Source organism: Globicephala melas, chromosome 7, assembly GCF_963455315.2.
Source record: "Globicephala melas chromosome 7, mGloMel1.2, whole genome shotgun sequence".
NCBI classification, from domain to species: Eukaryota; Metazoa; Chordata; class Mammalia; order Artiodactyla; family Delphinidae; genus Globicephala; species Globicephala melas.
The window spans coordinates 35,916,504-35,935,376 of NC_083320.1; the positions used below are offsets into that span (position 1 = coordinate 35,916,504).

At 40.3% G+C, this 18,873-nt stretch overlaps 1 protein-coding gene across 6 annotated transcripts in view; it reads left to right on the forward strand.

The window, feature by feature from the left end:
- The window catches only part of SATB2 (SATB homeobox 2), a 200,161-nt gene that overhangs the window by 151,299 nt on the left and 29,989 nt on the right, over positions 1–18,873 (forward strand). For all 6 annotated transcript variants that reach the window (XM_030855438.2, XM_060302093.1, XM_060302092.1 and 3 more), the window contains one exon: positions 12,828–13,025. In XM_030855438.2, the coding sequence (XP_030711298.1) occupies positions 12,828–13,025 (198 nt within the window). The remainder of the gene's footprint in view (positions 1–12,827; positions 13,026–18,873) is intronic.

Consider the following 18,873-nt stretch of genomic DNA (forward strand, 5'->3'; position numbering starts at 1 on the left):
TCCACCAAGATTTAAAGACCCCTGCCCATCCTCCAGTTCTGCTCCCTGCCGCGCACACCTTCCCAGGCCCACAGGTTGCAGGAGCTACCACTGGGCCCAGGAATGGGGGGGTCCTCACTCCTACTACAGAAGAGGGAGGGAGGCACAATTGTGATCCCACTGCATCTGGGCAGAAGGAGTTTCTGGCCTTCAGTATACAATTCTGAAATCATTTCCTCCATAGAAGCTGTGTTCTTCATGGTGACTGGATTTCAATGTGTTCTAGGCTTTACGTACGTTAGGATTAAATAGATTTTGTGTACTGACTGGCCTTTATTCCTTATCACTGTCTCACCAAAAAAAAAAAAAAAAAAATTCTGTGTTCTCACCTACTGACTTAACAAGTTATAATCCTAAACAGAAGGCTTCTTAAGCTTTAGATGTAGATTACAACTCAGATTTTATGGACATTCTTCTTTATTGTAAAATATCTCCTTACAGATGATCTACTTTGCTTAACAGGCTAAATGATTTAAAATATACGGGTCTTTCAGACATAGAGAATGGACTTCAGGACATGGGGAGCAGGAAGGGGAAGCTGGGATGAAGTGAGAGAGTGGCATGGACATATATACACTACCAAATGTAAAATAGATAACTAGTGGGAAGCAGCTGCATAGCACAGGGAGATCAGCTCGGTGCTTTGTGACCACCTAGAGGGGTGGGATAGAGAGGGTGGGAGGGAGACGCAAGAGGGAGGAGATTTGGGGATATATGTATGTGTATAGCTGATTCATTTTGTTTTAAAGCAGAAACTAACACACCGTTGTAAAGCAATGACACTCCAGTGAAGATGTTAAATAAATACATAAATAAACTAGAAAAAAATATATACAGGTCTTCATGGCAGATCCTTTTATAAGCAAAAATAAAGACAGACAGCTGTACATAAAGAAAAATAATTGGTATATTATTTGGTTTCTTTCCTTCCTTTTATCGCTCTTTGCTATTGGAGTTTATATCACATTCAGTATATGTGCTAACATTTTTTTCATTCAATCATGGGTTACTATATTAATCTTTGCTTTTGTGTCTCTTCTTAAAAATATCCCAAGCACAAGTTAGTTGTACATATTTCCTTTTTAAAGAAATAGCTTCTATTTTATGATTACTTAAGTAAAACATCCTCGTTTTATTTTGTATTTTTTATTTTTAATTCTCAAAGGCATTTCTTTTCTTCTTTAATGTTATTTATTTTGAATAGGTAGCATATGTTCATTGTACAAGCTTCAAAAAGAAACAGAAGCGTATACAGTGAATAGTTTTCCTCCATCCCTCACCCCCTTAGCCATCCTTAGAGGCAGCCACTGCTAACATTTCTCCTCTATCTTTGGAAACACAAATGTATATACTTTTTTTGTCCCTATGCACAAATGACTAGCATACTTTACATGTGATTCTGCTTGATTTTTTTCTTATAAATCTCAAAGATCTTGCCACATCAGCACACAGAGCCCCTTCTTCTTTTAAGCTGCTGTATAGTATTCAATGGAATGGATGCACCATGATTTATTTGACTCTCTTCCTTTGATGGATATGTAAATTGTTTCCAATCCTTCCATATTAAAAACGATGGTGTTTACATTCCAATTGACCTCCTTGCCAGCAATGCCCAAGGGTCCCAGCCCCATACCCTCACCTAAGACATTTTAAATGACTCAGCTGACTACAGTTTTGGCAAATATAAAACATTTACAATAAACAAAAACGAAACAAAACAAAACCCTGAACAACTGGAACCTCCCGCATCTCCTTCTCCCTTGAGTTGGGCCCCTGAAAGTGAAGCTAGGGCTCCCGCAGGCAGGTCCCGAGCTAGTGGTCTGGGTTGGCTCCCCTGCACGTGCAGTGGCATCTGGGGATGGAGCCGCACACCGCCCTACTGTGCTCCTCCCGGGGCCCACCTCCCCTCTGGGGCCTGTGGGCCCATGCAAGCGCTGCAGAGGCCCATCACGCTGAGTGCCACCTGCCATTTGTGGGGTGGCAGGTGACAGGAAGAGACCACGTACCCCCGAACTGTCACCTGCATGCCCCAGCTTCATTTTTAAAAATGTAGAAAATGAAGAAAAGCGTAAAGGCAAAAACATGAATCACCCATAATTCCACCATCCAGAGATAGTTGCCATTAACCTTTTAGAGTCTTCTAATGTGTAAGTGTGGGTTTGCACATGTGTGTTTATGTCCTAGTTGGGATCACACTGTAATAAGACAAGTTAAAACTATAATTTTCTTAAGGCCAACTTTTCATGTGGGAGAGTAAATTTATGAATTATAAAATATCTTGTTTTATTATTTTGTTTCTTAGCCTTTAGAAACTATTGCCCAAGGATCGGTTTTGCCACTTTGCACAAAATATGGTTTGACAGTTACCTTATTTATTAAGCTCTCTTTATGGAGATGGCTTTATTGGGGCTGGGATTACTCGGACTATTGGAAGTAAATGTTTGATTACCCCAATCTCTGGTATAAAAAGTGACAGGAAAAACTGGCCGTATGATGCCCGTTGGTGATGAGCTGGTGGTCTAAGGCTCACTCGCAGTGCTTTTGCTTTTGTCGTCTTGTCTTCAGTGTGTAAGGCAGACTAAAATGAGGCATGTGGCCTTGACTGAGTAGCTGCCCCCTGCTGCTGGGCAGGTTTCTTTGGAACACATTTTGACAACCTAACAAAAAGCAGTTTCTACTCTTGTCAACTGGGGCATGTATACTACAATGTCAGGTCTGTCCACCAAATTCAAATGAAAAAAATTAATATATTTACACTACACTTACCTTTTTTTTTTTTTTTTTTTTGCGGTACGCGGGCCTCTCACTGTTGTGGCCTCTCCCGTCGCGGAGCACAGGCTCCGGACGCGCAGGCTCAGCAGCCACGGCTCACAGGCCTAGCCGCTCCGCGGCATGTGGGATCTTCCTGGACCAGGGCACGAACCCATGTCCCCTGCATCGGCAGGTGGACTCTCAACCACTACACCACCAGGGAAACCCTACAGTTACCATTTTTAAAAAACTGTTATACCAAGTAGTGAAGAAATTAGGCTTCTCAATATTCTTAAATGCCAAACTAAGTGGGCAGTCAACACAGTGATGCCCAAGCGTCAAGTTGAACCCTTCACTTTCTTCCTTTATCTCTCAGCATAATTCAAAGGATTAGATTCTTTTGAGAAGTGATCAGCAGAAATTCCTGCAAGATCTCAGTTTTTACATCAGTCTTACAATGAGGAATTGGGTTCTTTTTACCACTCCTGCAATTAATTATGTTAACGTTTCATGCCCTAAAACTAGCCTTTATGGGAACCCATAATTAGATATCAATGAAGGTTAATTACAGTTTGTATGCAGCTCATAAAATGTCATATACCTTTATCCATTGCTAAAGTTTCTGTACTGGTTTTAAGCACATTTTTATGTACTGCAGAAACCCTTGAGTTGCATTATTTTGCCTGTTCATGACATGGCACCTTTAGAAACTTGCATTTGACTTTGAAGCAAATCAGGTTGACATATTAAAAGCCATCTTTCTGAACTCTCCAGCCCTCTTTCAAAGATGACATTGAGTTAAACCATGGTTCTTACAGTTGGAGAATGTTGGTGCCTGTGAGTGGTTCCTCCTGTTTTGCTGTAGAGACCGTTTAATCATTTTGCTTGGGACTTCCCTGGTGGCGCAGTGGTTAAGAATCCGCCTGCCAATTCAGGGGATGCAGGTTTGATCCCGATCCCGGAAGATCCCACATGCCGCAGAGCAAATAAGCCCGTGTGCCACAACTACTGGGCTCTCTAGAGCCCATGAGCCACAACTACTGAACCTGTGTGCTGAAACTACTGAAGCCCGCGCGCCTAGGGCCCGTGCCCCGCAACAAGAGAAGCCCCTGCAATGAGAAGCCTGCGCACCGCAACCAAGAGTAGCCCCGGTTCGCCGCAACTAGAGAAAGCCCACGTGCAGCAACAAAGACCCAACGCAGCCAAAACAAAAAAAGATCATCTTGGGCTTCCCTGGTGGCGCAGTGGTTGAGAGTCCGCCTGCTGATGCAGGGGACACGGGTTTGTGCCCCGGTCTGGGAAGATCCCACATGCCGTGGAGCGGCTGGGCCCGTGAGCCATGGCCACTGAGCCTGTGCGTCCGGAGCCTGTGCTGTGCAACGGGAGAGGCCACAACAGTGAGAGGCCCGCATACCGGAAAAAAAAAAAAAAAAGATCATCTTGCTTTCACAGGGCCAAGACTAGGATTAGGCATGTAGGCTTGCTAGGTCTCAGGTGCAAAATTCAAGGAGGCACACACTTTCAGAGTCACATTCCTTAAATTTTGCACATTAGTCGCTTGCTTGCCTCACTCTAGTCCCAGCCCTGATCTTTCAAACAAGTCTTATGCATGGTTTTCTGCTGTGTCTGCTTTCTTTCCCCCCTGCACTTATGAGTTTTTGAGGCAGTGTGCATAATATGTAGGGGTTTTTTTGTTTGTTTGTTTTTTTTTGCGGTATGCGGGCCTCTCACTGTTGTGGCCTCTCCCGTTGCGGAGCACAGGCTCCGGACGTGCAGGCTCAGTGGCCATGGCTCACGGGCCCAGCCGCTCCGCGGCACGTGGGATCTTCCCAGACCAGGGCACGAACCCGTGTCCCCTGCATCGGCAGGGAGACTCCTAACCACTGCGCCACCAGGGAAGCCCTCATAATATGTAGTTTTGTATCATAGGTATGCTAGAATTTGGACCTGAAGTCAGGGACTAGAAATGTTTCGGTTGTTTCCTCCTTGATATTTTAGCCTAGTACATTTTGCTGTTAATATCTTTCTAGTATTTAAGTGGAGAGGACTCCAGATTCATTCTTTTTGACAGATAAGGATGTTTTTTTTCAGGTACATGTTCCCATCTATGTGTATATGTATGTGTGTACATACTTATATAAAGTCATACTAAATCTCTGTCCTGTTATATAGCTATGTATATCCCGTATTTCTACGGTAAGGAAGGCAACAAGATTTTATGAAATCCCCTCTTGACTTGGGCCCTTTATAACAGAGGTTAAGGAGTTGTTAAGAAATAAAATTTTCATTACTCTCAATTACAGATTCACTCTTTGCAAACACATCCATAGAAATGTGAGACACATGCCCAGAGACAGCTGAAAATTAGTTCCCATGAAAATACAGTTTAGAACTTAGTGTACAATTTTGAGAAATAAAAAGAGAAGCAGATCATTTTTACTTATTACATTCAAGGTATAAAATAATTAACCTTGAACTGTAACCAAATGCTCAGCACAAATCTTTTTTCAGGTTTAGATGACCTCCTTGTCAGGGATTCATTGAAGCCCTTGACAAGTCTCCCTTGCAGTTTAGCCTTTTATCCATTTCAGTTTTCTTGATTAGGTTATCTTGAATCATTAGGGGGTTTATTTATTTTAATAGACACTTATTGGATTCATGAAAGGAGAATTCGGTGACTAAGAAACAAGAGCTGAATATTATCTGGCTCATTTCACACTTCAGAAGAGTCTCAACCAGCTGAAGAGAAACTCTTTCACAGTTACAAAAGTTTGTTTGGGGACTTTATGTGCTTCCGTTTAGAAAGTGAACTGCCTGTAGTTAATAATATGAATTTTCTTTTGAGTCGCTCAGAAAACATTCCCTTTTGGTTACATATGCTGACATTTTCTGTATTGAAGATGTGGGTGAGTAAATGGCCTTTTACTTTCTGTTGCAAGAAGCCTTGTGTCATTCTCCTGAAGAACTGTTCATTTGCCGGCTTATTCATTGGGGTTCCTAGATGGGCAAAGGGGGAAGGGGATTCTTACTATTTGTAGATTGAGTTCACTCGTCAGCTCTGTGATAGGTACATCAGGGGGCACAGTAACGACTGTGACAAGGCCTTCCCTTCAAGGCCAGTACAACCTTACTTAACAGGAACAAACGTATTTACTATATCTCTTTTTGGAGATCAGAGCAGACTGTGAACTTGCATTTGTTTCTTAGCAAGTCCTGGTTTGTATTCGTTTTGAAATATTATAAAAACTAGGAAATTTGTCACTAACACAGAACTTAATTTTGTTTTTAAAGGAGAAAATATGGGAACAGGGACATGTTGGAGTTATTACCTGTATCCTGGGGTAGGAAAACAAGCAACTTAGTACACAATGAAATTTCAGTACCACGGACAGGAACCCCACTCTTTCCATCTCCTTCCCCTCCCCCATCACTTAAACCTAAGGCTTGGAGCTAGGATTCAAACCCATATCTGATGGGCTCCAAATTCAGACCCTGGGCTGTATTATTGTTTTCTGAAAGACCTCCTTGTTCATTTGAATAGTCTCAGCATTTGGTATGTAGTTTGGAGAATATGTCACTCATTTATTATCTACTTGAGTTTTTAAACCTTTCAATATTTTTATAAGTGTAATAGATATTGTCCTTCCTCATTCATTTTCAGTGTGAGAGAGCTTTACAAATTCTCATTTGAACAACAGCAGCATACACATGCACACACACATACACAAAAATGGTTAAAATGATGAGAATAGATTTTTTTAAATGATTGATATAGTTTGGTACTTATGAATAGGTCATTTTTTTAAGAATGAAAACTTCTGGAAGATGAAGCTTAGCAAGTATGTAATTTACCACTAGCAGGCCACTGTGGGCCTTCATTGATACCCAGCAACATGATTTCACTATGAAAAAAAAAGATATCTAGGCTAGGGTAAGTGGTGTTCTTGACTTTATCATAGTCCTTTCTCCAAGAACTTCTTGTTAAAAAAGAAAGAAGGAAGGAAAGTAGGAAGGGAAAGGAAAGAAGAAAGAAAAGAATTCTTTGTCATGTCAGTTTAAAAGCCTTCAATGACTCCCATGGCCCATAGGACTAACATGAAATTTCTTTGCATGGTATTCTTTATGACCTGACCCCCACCTCCATTTCTAGACTGTGCTTTAGCCACACAAAGTTGTTTCTGATTCCTTGAATGTGATAATTTTATAAGCCCCTGCATTTGCTGATAATGTTATCTCTGCTTGGAATGTGATTGCAATCACTTCCTCTCCCCACCTGGTGAAATTCATCTTTATCTTTCAAGGCCCACCTTATGAGTCCTGTTCTCTGTGATCACATATTCCCTGAACTTCATGGTCAGAATTACCTAATTACCCTTTGGTGATCTCAGCTAACCTTTTAAGTAAAAAGCATGGCCCACAGTAGATGGGTGATCAGTACAAGCTTATAAACTAATGTTCTGAGAGACCTCTGTCACTGTTTGCATTTATATACTGTGGTAAATTGGATCACCCTCTTTTCTTTATCTTATTCTTGCATTAGAGATGGGGGAAAAAGAGCCCTCAGAACGTTGACAGCGTTGCTTTTGAAAACTAGTGCTCTCCCCCAACACTAACTCTTTTAATTTGAGGCCATGAAACATTCGTCTGGGCTAATTTCTATGCACTCTAATAATTTCAATTCAATCTATTGAGCATTTATTGAACATCTATTATGTGCAAGAAACTATACCCTGGTCTGAAAATGCTAAAGTGGGTAAGAAACCAACAATTTCCCTCCACCCCCATTAAGAAGCTGACTGTTCTGATAGGGGTGCAGGCATGCCCAGCAGTAACAAAATAATCATCAAATTGTGAAAAGGTATAAGCAACATGCTTTCAAATTATGCAGGGGTGAGTAAGCAATTCTTACAAGAGATCAGGTGAGACCATGTCAGCTGAACCTTGAAGTACAACTTCTCATAGCGGGGGTAGAGGGTTGAGTGAGATTTTCCAGGAAAGGGAGTAACATAAGCAAAAGCATGAAGATGGGAATATACCAAGCCTATTCAGGGACTGCGAGTAATTCACAGTGGCCGGAGGACAAGGTCCATGGGGAAATTGAGGGGAGATGAGACCATGAAGGAAAAACAGGAGCAAATTGTGGTTCTTATTGTTGCCTCTTCTAATGCTCTTGAATTGTGAACTAGAGGTGTCTCATTTAAGTAAATCCTCAATAAAACTATCAGTTTACTAAAAGATAAACTATGGGGTTATTATTCATCTTACAAAAAGAAATAATGATACCTTTCTTCAAGTAGTAAGGATTCCTAATACATTTACAACATTATTTGCTTTGTAAATTTAGATTGATGTACAACTTTGTAGGAACATGTGGATTGTAAACAAAATATATCTTGACTGGTGTGAGTGTCACCTCACCTGCATAGTTGGGCAGAGGTGGTCAGAGTTGTTTTTTCTACTGAGGGAAATGTATTTGTTTAAGAGACTGATGAGATGACTAAAATGAGATGTTAATAGGTATTATTTGCTTATGCCCTGAATGCTGGGAACGCTTTATCCATTGATCACAGGGATGTAGCCTTTGAATTTACGTTCTTTCTCTGGGTTCAGATTTTGAAGGTAAAGGTGTTTTAATCATAAATTCCTTAGCATTATTATACTTAGGTTCCAGGTACATTTTCCTATGTAAGTTCCAGGTAGTCTCTGTATTTTTTTTAACTTTTTATTTTGAACACATTTTAGACTCACAGATTTTGGAAAATAGTACAGTTTCCATATATTTCTCACCTAGCTTCCCCTACTGTAACAGCTACATCACCATAGTGCAATGCTCAAAACCAGGAAGTTAGCATTGTTTTAATACATTAACTGAACTGAAAACTTTATTCTAATTTCACTAATATTTTTAATTAACATTATACTAAATATTAATAGTATTTCCACTAATGTCCATTTTTTGTGCCAGGATCTCAATCAGGAACCATATTGTGTTTAGTTATTTATCCTTAGTTTTCTGCAGTCTGTGACCATTCTTCAGTCTTTCCTTTTTTTTTTTTTTTTTTTTAAATGATCTTGCCACTTTTAAAGAGTACTTGATTGGTTATTTTGTTGAAAATCTCTCAGTTAGGGTTTTCCATGATTGGACTGAGGTTATGCATTTTGGGCAAGACCTCAGATACTGTGTTGTGTCCTTTGCAGTGAATCATATCACAGAGTTCATGGTTGTGAATATGTCATCACTGGTGATGTTGACCTTGATCACTTGACCAAGGTGGTTTTATTCTTTGTACTTTGACCCTGATGGCTAATCATTATCTGTTGTTTCTGACAAATAACAAGGTAATAGATCATGGAATGTGGACCTGGAAGGGAACTTAGAGATCATCTTTTGTAAACCCCTTCTTTTATAGTTAAGCTTCCAGAAGATCCAAGAGGGTAACCACTTCTCCAAAGGTCACCCAGTAATTTAATGTCAGAGCAGGAACTTAGCAGTTTGGTCTCCAAATTGAATATTCCGTGCTTCTTAGCTGTGCTCTGGCACATGTAACTTACTTAGCCTCAGTTTTCCCATACTAAAAATGCGAAACTGACTCTGAATATTCAGCCAACCTTTGGTCAACGCTTACAACCAGACTGAAAGAGAAATCACAGCTAGGTATATACACCACAGCTCCTGGTGCCCGCTTACAAGGCTGGCCAAGGCTGGAATCAGATGAACTTCTGTATCAGCATCTCCGAAATGAAAATAATTCTCCTGGAATGCTCCACATAACACATAGGGAGCAACAACAAAAAACCTACTTGAGATTTTAACAGAAAAAGGAGATTTGTTTATTAATAATTCATGAGTTCCCATTGAACATGCACGACAGAAACAGTGCTATTCAATAGAGAATACTGTCATCTGTCACTGTTTTATTTGACATTTACACTTTTTTTTTTTTTTTTTTGCCTGATACTGCAAAACTTTCTTGGATGGCATGCAAAAATTATATAAATGAAAAAAATCCCAGTGTGGGGACTCTTTATCTCTTCTGTGATGGGTTCACTCGGTTACATATGTGTGTGTTCAGGCCATAGCGTGGCACTTTCTGGCACATTCATTAAGCCACCAAACAAGCTAATAAGAGACACTATTGAGAAAACAGAGATAAGCATCCCAAGTGGGCCGGTGGAAGGATCATGTGAATAAAAAGATGGAGGGTGAGATGGGAAGTGAGGTGGAAGAATAGATTTCCGGGAGATAAGCGTACAGATCCGTGGAGTGAGCAAGTGAGTCAGAGTGAGGGGAAAGCGAATCATGGCTGCCATGAAGAAAACTGACAAAAATACACTGCCATTTCCGATGCAGAATAAATATTTATAGACGGCATCAGAGGAGCTCCACCAGCAGGGAATATCGGCATTTAGTAGAAGAGCAAGTTAGACTTAGGAGCACCTTGCAGTTTTCTGCCACCGTAAGGCTCTTGACAATGTTTCTGCTCCGTAGGTTAGTTATTATTTATAAAAATCACAGAACCAGCTGATACATTCATAAGCTAATTATTGAAGCAGCTGGGTACACATGGTGCAATATGTCCAAGGCTGTGAAGTATCACAGATTTCTTGGGGCCTGCTGTGGTGAGGGTGCGCTGTTGAAGGCTCCATCCCTTAATCTGATCAGCCAAGCAAACACTTTGTGGGGAAACTAGATTAATAACCCTCTAAATACCATGAATGTGCTTCGTCTTCAAAACTGGGTTCCCTTAAACATGCTATTAGCTCAGCTCCATCAGGGATTTGAGGAAGTTCTCTGGTGCCCTAAGAACAGGGTCTTGTCGCCTACCTCCCTGTGCCAGAAATTAATTTGGTTTGCTTATGTCTGCACACATGATCACACTTGTGTCTAATCCGCTCCCTAATAGCTTCAAGGTCAGGACCTTGCATGTCAGTGGGCAAATTGAGCACTACACTTCTTAAAGACTGATGGCAGACAGCACACAGTCCATAACGAGGTCTGTAGTTTGTTCTAAGTGGTTGTAATGAGTGCAGATTATAACAGCGCATATAAATCAAATGCGGCAATGAATGTTGTGCGAGACATTCCGAGTATCATAAGTGGAGATACCACTCAGCTGTCACCTGTCTCATTTCAAGCTGTGGCTTCCCACAATGCAATTCACTCCTCATGCGGAACAGCAGGTGCTGTCCTCCTTAAGGTCTGGGTATCTCAGAACTTCATCTTTTAACAGATGCAGGTTTTTGTTTTTATTTTCTGTTAAACAATTGGTCTCCATGCTGTAGCCTCCCCTGGGAGATGTTAAACATACCTGTTGGAAACATTTGAAAGAGTTCAGTTGGAGACTTATTCAGATCTGTGAAAAGACAGAGAAATGGAGCTTACTTTTTCCACAGATGGTTTGTTTTCCATTTCAAGAATTCTTTGCTTTGTACAAAGAAACCCTTGAGGAAACACTTTGGGACTAGGAGATTTTTTTAAATATAATTTATTTCCTGATAGGGATAAAAATTGAATCGTCTTCAATTTTCATATATGTTGCACCTTGAAAATCAACCATTACCTGTCTCTCAATTGAGTCGGAAAAAAAGAAATCTATGAAAATACTTGGGAAAACATTTCCAAGCAAATGATTAGATATCTTGTTTTCATTCTTCCTAACCCTCTAACTCTCCCCAGCTCCCAGTTTATTGCAAGAAAAGATCAGGTCTGCACAAATGTGGCCTCTCACTTGTAAAAACAAGGCAGTGTTGTGTTACAGATTAGTTTATAAATCCCCAGTGGCTTCACAGTTCAGTGCCTACAGCTGCTGCAGATGGGCCTGGGTTTTTGTCTCTTTGCGGTGCTGCAGCCGGCAGTTGAAGGAGAAAATGGAATGATCAGGTTATTAACATGGAGGCCGCGAGGAAGAGGCTGCACAATGAGAACAGCTGGTGTTGCTGTCTTGGCTGATGCAGCGGAGATAATCAAATCTTGCCTTTTTTTGGGTAAAGGCAGAAGACACAGTGGAGAGTTAGACAAACAACAGCTTATGATATTATAAGGGGTTTTTATAATACGTGTCAGGAACTTTCATTGGCTTACAAGTTATGATATAGAATTTGTTGAGGTTCGGGATTTATTTTTTACAAAGTCGTTTGTGTTTACTTATGCACCTTTTTAGAAAAATTCTTACTCTTGCAGGAGGCGTGATGTGGGACGGTTCTTGTTTTTAAAATTAGCAACGTAGCTTGGAAATGATGGGTTAGAAAGCTACTGCGTAAAATATTTTGACATGAGTCAGTGAGCGATGTTGACAGCATCCTCTGTATTATTTTCATATAATCCATCATTATTTGCATTACAGTTTCTTTCTTGTGCAGTTGCAAGAGAACATCCGGATGCCAGAGTTGGGAGGCAGACATTTGCAGGTGTGACCCGTCCGACTGCCTACCTTCCTGCAGGTGTGGCTGAGGCAGGAAGGTGATGGTTAAAAGGGCCTGGAGCCCATTGCATTCAGAGATTGAGCAGGAGTACAGTTTTTCATTCTAGCTGAGGTTGTTATGGAGGAGTTATTGATAATTGTGAGGCCATTTCCTCCCTATTTATACTTAGGTATTTTTTCTTCTTTAGAATTTGCCATTTTGCAATACATGTTTGTTCATCTTCACTTTTTTCTTGGAATGGAGTACTATCCAGTTGGGTAATTTTTAAAAATTGTTGCTGACGAACATGAATTACTCTTGCTGAGAATTGGATAGCTACAATCTTCCTTGAGTATCTTTTACAAAGGAACTGTAAATTAATTGAGAATATATTCAATAGGAAGGGTGATAAGATAATTAATAAAGACCAAAGATCCTCAGGTATTGGTGTAACTATATGCGTGGTCATTGGTTGGTTTTCAGAGTTGTCAGGCTGTATCACTGTTTTCCCAGTTTGGTGGGAACAAGTTTGATGTAAAAATATGATAAACCGGTATGGTACTTGACTGCACTCAAACCCGCCTCTGCTGCTCTGCACTCTTCAGGTTAATTCAAGTGACCTTCTCTGTTTCTAGGGCTGGCTGTGTGAACTGCTCCGCTGGAAGGAGAACCCCAGCCCAGAAAACCGCACCCTCTGGGAGAACCTCTGTACCATCCGTCGCTTCCTGAACCTTCCCCAACACGAGAGGGATGTGATTTATGAAGAGGAATCGAGGCACCATCACAGCGAGCGCATGCAGCACGTGGTCCAGCTTCCCCCTGAGCCAGTGCAGGTGGGCGTCCCCTTCTCCCACAAACCAGAGCAAAGCTGTTGGTGCCAGTAGCTGTGAAGGGTCATAGGGGCACACCACATCACCTCCCCTCGGAAGGTGTCTCATGCCATGTCCCCAAAAACAGAGGGCCCTGTTTTCACAGTGGGCACAGTGTGTGTGTGTGTGTGTGTGCATGTGCACACCTCTCTCTCTCTCACACACACACACACACACACACACAAATGACTGAGAAGTCTAATCCAAAGGCAGCTGCTTTCCTGAGAGCATTTTACTTGTGGGATTGTGAAGCCAGAGAACTCATGGAGAATTAAATCTCCCAATTGGAAGCCATAGTTCATTGTTTCCATCAGTTCATTTTCTAAAGAAAAAACTCTGAAGTAGCCAATGAATTGATCCAAAATTCCTCAAGGAATATTTCATTAGGCTGAGGAAAAGAAATTTCCGCATGAGCTAGGGAATACCACTGAACTCAGTTGAACCTTTGAGAGAAATTGTGACAGACCTTAGTATTTTTTAGATGAGTTCCTGCTGTGTTTGGTTTCCTGTCTTTTAGAAATCTACCTTCATTTGGGTTGCATGTTTTGTTTGCTTAGATTTTTGCTCTCACTGAGAGAAATAATATTTATTTCTGAGAGTCATTGATCTTAACTACCGACGCTTGCTGTAGTCTAAAGTCAATTACTTTCGGGAAGAAATATTAATGAGGGTTTCTACAGTTACACCTCTTTGAGTTGTGCCACAAATTGTTTTGTCAGACTGTGAGACTTATCCTCCTGTCCAATACCACCAATTCCAACTGCCACCAAAGAGGATCCTCTAAGGCCTGTCGGAATCTCCTTGTGTGTAGCAAGAAGAGGGCCATTGAGGCAGGAGTGCATGCACGTGTGCACATGTGTGTGAAGAATGGAAGATGAGGATGAAAGAAGTGTGGGGCATGGGGTCTTGATCAGAGAGCATAGGAGAGACGGTAAAGGACACAGTGAAATGCTCTGCCTGAGGTTTCCTGTCACCTTTCCCCTTACTCCACCCTCACATCCCCTGGGGAGAAGCCAGAAGCCAGTGGGGCCATTATATCACTTTGCATCCAAATATTGACATCTCAGTCAGTGCTCTCATGCTCTCATTGGTCACTTTCCAAAGTCATGGAGTGAATCGCCCAGATCGTTAGACTCATGAGTTCATAGAGCTATACACATACAGGAGCCTCTTATAATATCCACAGTGAACTCAGAGGGGAGGTAAAAAGGGGTACTTGGTTAATAAGTGGGAGAGCCCGCTGTCCAGGCTCTGGATTAGTGCTTGGGTGACTCATTCCCCGGAGATGAGTCCCAAGTCTTACCCTTCAGGACCAGCCTTCCCTCTCTTGTCCTTTCCTAGCTGGGGCCTCATCCAAACACCAGGGCACCTCCTTATAGATAATTAGACCAACGTGCTGAGTCACATGGAGCGGTGGTTTTTAGATTTTGAGTTTTAGTAGAAATTAAAATTAAACAGGGGCACATTGTAGGTTCACCAACCTTTTATTTTAGAAAATAAATTTATTCAAAAAATTCAAGGTGGTGGAAGTAAGAGCAAATACTGAAATGGAATGTACTTTAAAAATATTATTTTGGCTGAATTAGAAAGACCATTAAAATTAGTTGTTATAAAATATATTTACAAATAAAAATTAGTAAAATTGTCTAAGTAAAAAAAATTCAATGGGCACTCACGTTTGTTATTCATATATTTCATACAATAAAATAACAAACAAATTAATGAAAAGGATAGCCTTAGGCAAAAGATCTTACAAATGTATAAATTCAGTCATATGAAAAACTCACCATCACCCTTGTTTTTCTCATTTTGATGTGAATTGATCCAAACATCTGTGTTGAACCAACACAGGGCCAATGACTAGCTTCAGGAAACTACTGACTTTGTGTGGACTTTTCATTCAGGGTCCATCTTAGTCAATCCAAGCAAGATAGAAACAGAACAGGAGTGAAAAAAATTGATTTATTGTAGACATTAGTAGCATTTCTTTTTTATCATAGGATGATGACAAAGTTGAAAATTTAGAGAAGTTTGAGATAAGGATACTAATACTTGTTTTCCATTAAAATGAGGACCTCCCTTCATTTGGATGATGGCTCTTGTATATTCCTGTCTCCATTCTTTGTCCAGAAATTCTCATCTCTGTGAGGTCCCTGTGTTTAGGTAGCTAAAATGACATTCAACATCGTATTTTGTCTTTTAACTGACCATTCTAAGTAAAGTAAATCTTAGAAGCAGGCAGCCAATTGATTTATGAGTTTTATTACCTTTTATGTTAGTGTGTCAGAACTAAAGTGTGCTGACAATAATGGCTAAGAGTCAGTCTGTAATTTTCCTTTTCAGTTCTAAGCAGTCTGTGGCTATTAACATTAACTTCTGATATCACTAAGAGAATTCACTTATTTTATAAAAGATTATTCCTATCACTCAGCTCTTAGCTAAAGAGTTTACAAATAAGGTAATTTTCTTTACACTGACTTTGTCTTAGCCATTGACCTTGATCCCAGAACAACTGTGAAAGTCTCCAATACATCACTTATTTTTTTTTTTTACGTCATGCCTGTCCAGATGACACTGCTTTGAATGCTGTATTTCTCTTCCGTGATATGAAAAATGAAGAGAACTTGAACTAACCAGCAAAACTCTTGAGACTGGAGAATAGAGTTAGCACAGCCTCTGTGATTTGGGAAGGACTGTATTCAAAAAGGTCCCAGACTACTTAAAAATGTCTGTAATTGTCCAGAAGTTAAGCTGTTGGACTCAGGGTTGGGATTCACTTGTGCCTTTGTATCAATTAAAATTTTAGGAAGATATAATTGCTTACATGTTTTAGGAATTTAAAAATTCATATGTTGGTAGTACTAGTTTGGTGATGTTACATTTTGTCTAATTAGGCAGAAAACACACCATTTTAAAATTTTTAACCTCTTTATTGGAGTATAATTGCTTTACAACGGTGTGTTAGTTTCTGTTTTATAACAAACTGAATCAGCTATACATGTACATATATGCCCATATCTCCTCTCTCTTGTGTCTCCCTTCCTCCCACCCTCCCTATCCCACCCCTCTAGGTGGTCCCAAAGCACTGAGCTAGTCTCCCTGTGCTATGTGGCTGCTTCCCACTAGGTATCTATTTTACATTTGGTAGTGTATATATGTCCATGCCACTCTCTCACTTCGTCCCAGCTTACCCTTCCCCCTCCCTGTGTCTTCAAGTCCATTCTCTACATCTGAGTCTTTATTCCTGTCCAGCCCCTAGGTTTTTCAGAACCATTTTTTTTCTTTTTCTTTTTTAGGTTCCATATACATGTGTTAGCATACAGTATTTATTTTTCTTTTTCTGACTTCACTCTGTATGACAGACTCTAGGTCCATCCACCTCACTACAAATAACTCAATTTCGTTTCTTTTTATGGCTGAGTAATATTCCGTTGTATATATGTGCCACATCTTCTTTATCCATTCATCTGTCGATGGACACTTAGGTTGCTTCCATGTCCTGGCTATTGTAAATAGAGCTGCAGTGAACATTGTGGCACATGACTCTTTTTGAATTATGGTTTTCTCAGGGTATATGCCCAGTAGTGGGATGGCTGGGTCGTATGGTAGTTCTATTTTTAGTTTTTTAAGGAACCTCCATATGTTCTCCATAGTGGCTGTATCAATTTACATTCCCACCAACAGTGCAAGAGGGTTCCCTTTTCTCCACACCCTCTCCAGCATTTATTGTTTGTAGATTTTTCAATGATGGCCATTCTGACCGGTGTAAGATGATACCTCATTGTAGTTTTGATTTGCACTTCTCTAATGATTAGTGATGTTGAGCATCCTTTCATGTGTTTATTGGCAATTTGTATATCTTCTTTGGAGAAATGTCTATTTAGGTCTTCTGCCCATTTTTGGATTGGGTTGTTTGTTTTTCTGATATTGAACTGCATGAGCTGCGTGTATATTTTGGAGATTAATCCTTTGTTTGTTGCTTCATTTGCAAATATTTTCTCCCCTTCTGAGGGTTGTCTTTTCGTCTTGTTTATGGTTTCCTTTGCTGTGCAAAAGCTTTGAAGTTTAATTAGGTCCCATTTGTTTACTTTTGTTTTTATTTCCATTTCTCTAGGAGGTGGGTCAAAAAGGATCTTGCTGTGATTTATGTCGTAGGGTGTTCTGCCTATGTTTTCCTCTAAGAGTTTGATGGTGTCTGGCCTTACATTTAGGTCCTTAATCCATTTTGAGTTTATTTTTGTGTATGGTGTTAGAGAGTGTTCTAACACCATACACAATTTCATTCTTTTACATGTAGCTGTCCAGTTTTCCCAGCACCACTTATTGAAGAGGCTGTCTTTTCTCCATTGTATATTCTTGCCTCCTTTATCAAAAATAAGGTGGCCATAGGTGCATGGGTTTATCTCTGGGCTTTCTGTCCTGTTCCATTGATCTATATTTCTGTTTTTGTGCCAGTACCATACTGTCTTGATTACTGTAGCTTTGTAGTATAGTCTGAAGTCAGGGAGCCTGATTCCTCCAGATCTATTTTTCTTTCTCAAGATTACTTTGGCTATTTGGAGCTTTTGTGTTTCCATACAAATTGTGAAATTTTTTGTTCTAGTTCTGTGAAAAATGTCATTGGTAGTTTGATAGGGATTGAATTGAATCTGTAGATTGCTTTGGGTAGTATAGTCATTGTCATAATGTTGATTCTTCCAATCCAAAAACATGGTATATCCCTCCATCTGTTTGTATCATCTTTAATTTCTTTCATCAGTGTCTTATAGTTTTCTGCATACAGGTCTTTTGTCTCCTTTGGTTTTTAAATTGTTAAATATGGGTGAAATCAGTGATTATTAAGAGGCTCTGATGATGCAGCATATTAAAATACACACAGAAGTCCACTCCACTTGTCATGGAAAGGTGCCATTTAAGTTTCTTTAAGCAGTTAGGGTACACTATTTCCCAATTTTTTTTTAATTATAAAGATATGAAATGGTGACCTTTGTGCATAATTACTCACCAGATATAGTCTGTTAAATTAGAGATCCACAGATGTACTGGATAAAAGAAAGAGCTTGGAATCACCCCCTCCCCATTCAGTGCTTTCTGTGATGTTGAGAAGTCCGTTAAGAGTCAGAGCCTCTTTCCTCACAGAAGGAAGGAAAATTTTCTTGCCCTTTGTTTGCAAATAGTTTACTAATTGGTAGTCTTATATTGCATGCAGATGTGTTTCTTTTTTTTTAAGCCCATGAAAGTTTTGAAAAATTCAAGCCCACGTTTAGAAATTAGGATATTTCATTTAAAATCTGGATTTCACATAGCAATCCAGAAATTCAGAAGATCTGACCCACTGGGCCACATGGCTGGAGCTGACATACTCTATTCAGGACACATCCTTGCCATCCTGCTGCAGGATCCCCACTGCCCACATGCTATTTCCATGCACATATGTCCCATCCACTTTGTTCACTTAGGCTGCTCCTGTCCCGTCACTCTGTCCCATTGAGACCAGCTTGCCCCACGAGTCCTACATCCGAAGCTGCCACACTAAAGCCACACACACCTTTGCCGTGTGCTTCTGATTTCTTCCATGGTAACCATTGTGTGTCATTTATTTTTATAATTTTAACACCTAACAATCCTTGAAATGCATATTTGATGGAATTTCCCTTCAGGGATGAAGCTAGGTTATAGTTGGGCTTGGGTCCGCTAAGGGGTATAGTCGGCCCTAGGGACTTGGGGGTCCTGGAGGAATGAGATGTTTTTTCCTTGGGAATTCAGTTCTCTCCAGGTTTGATGTCATATGGAATTATCCCGTTTCTCCAGT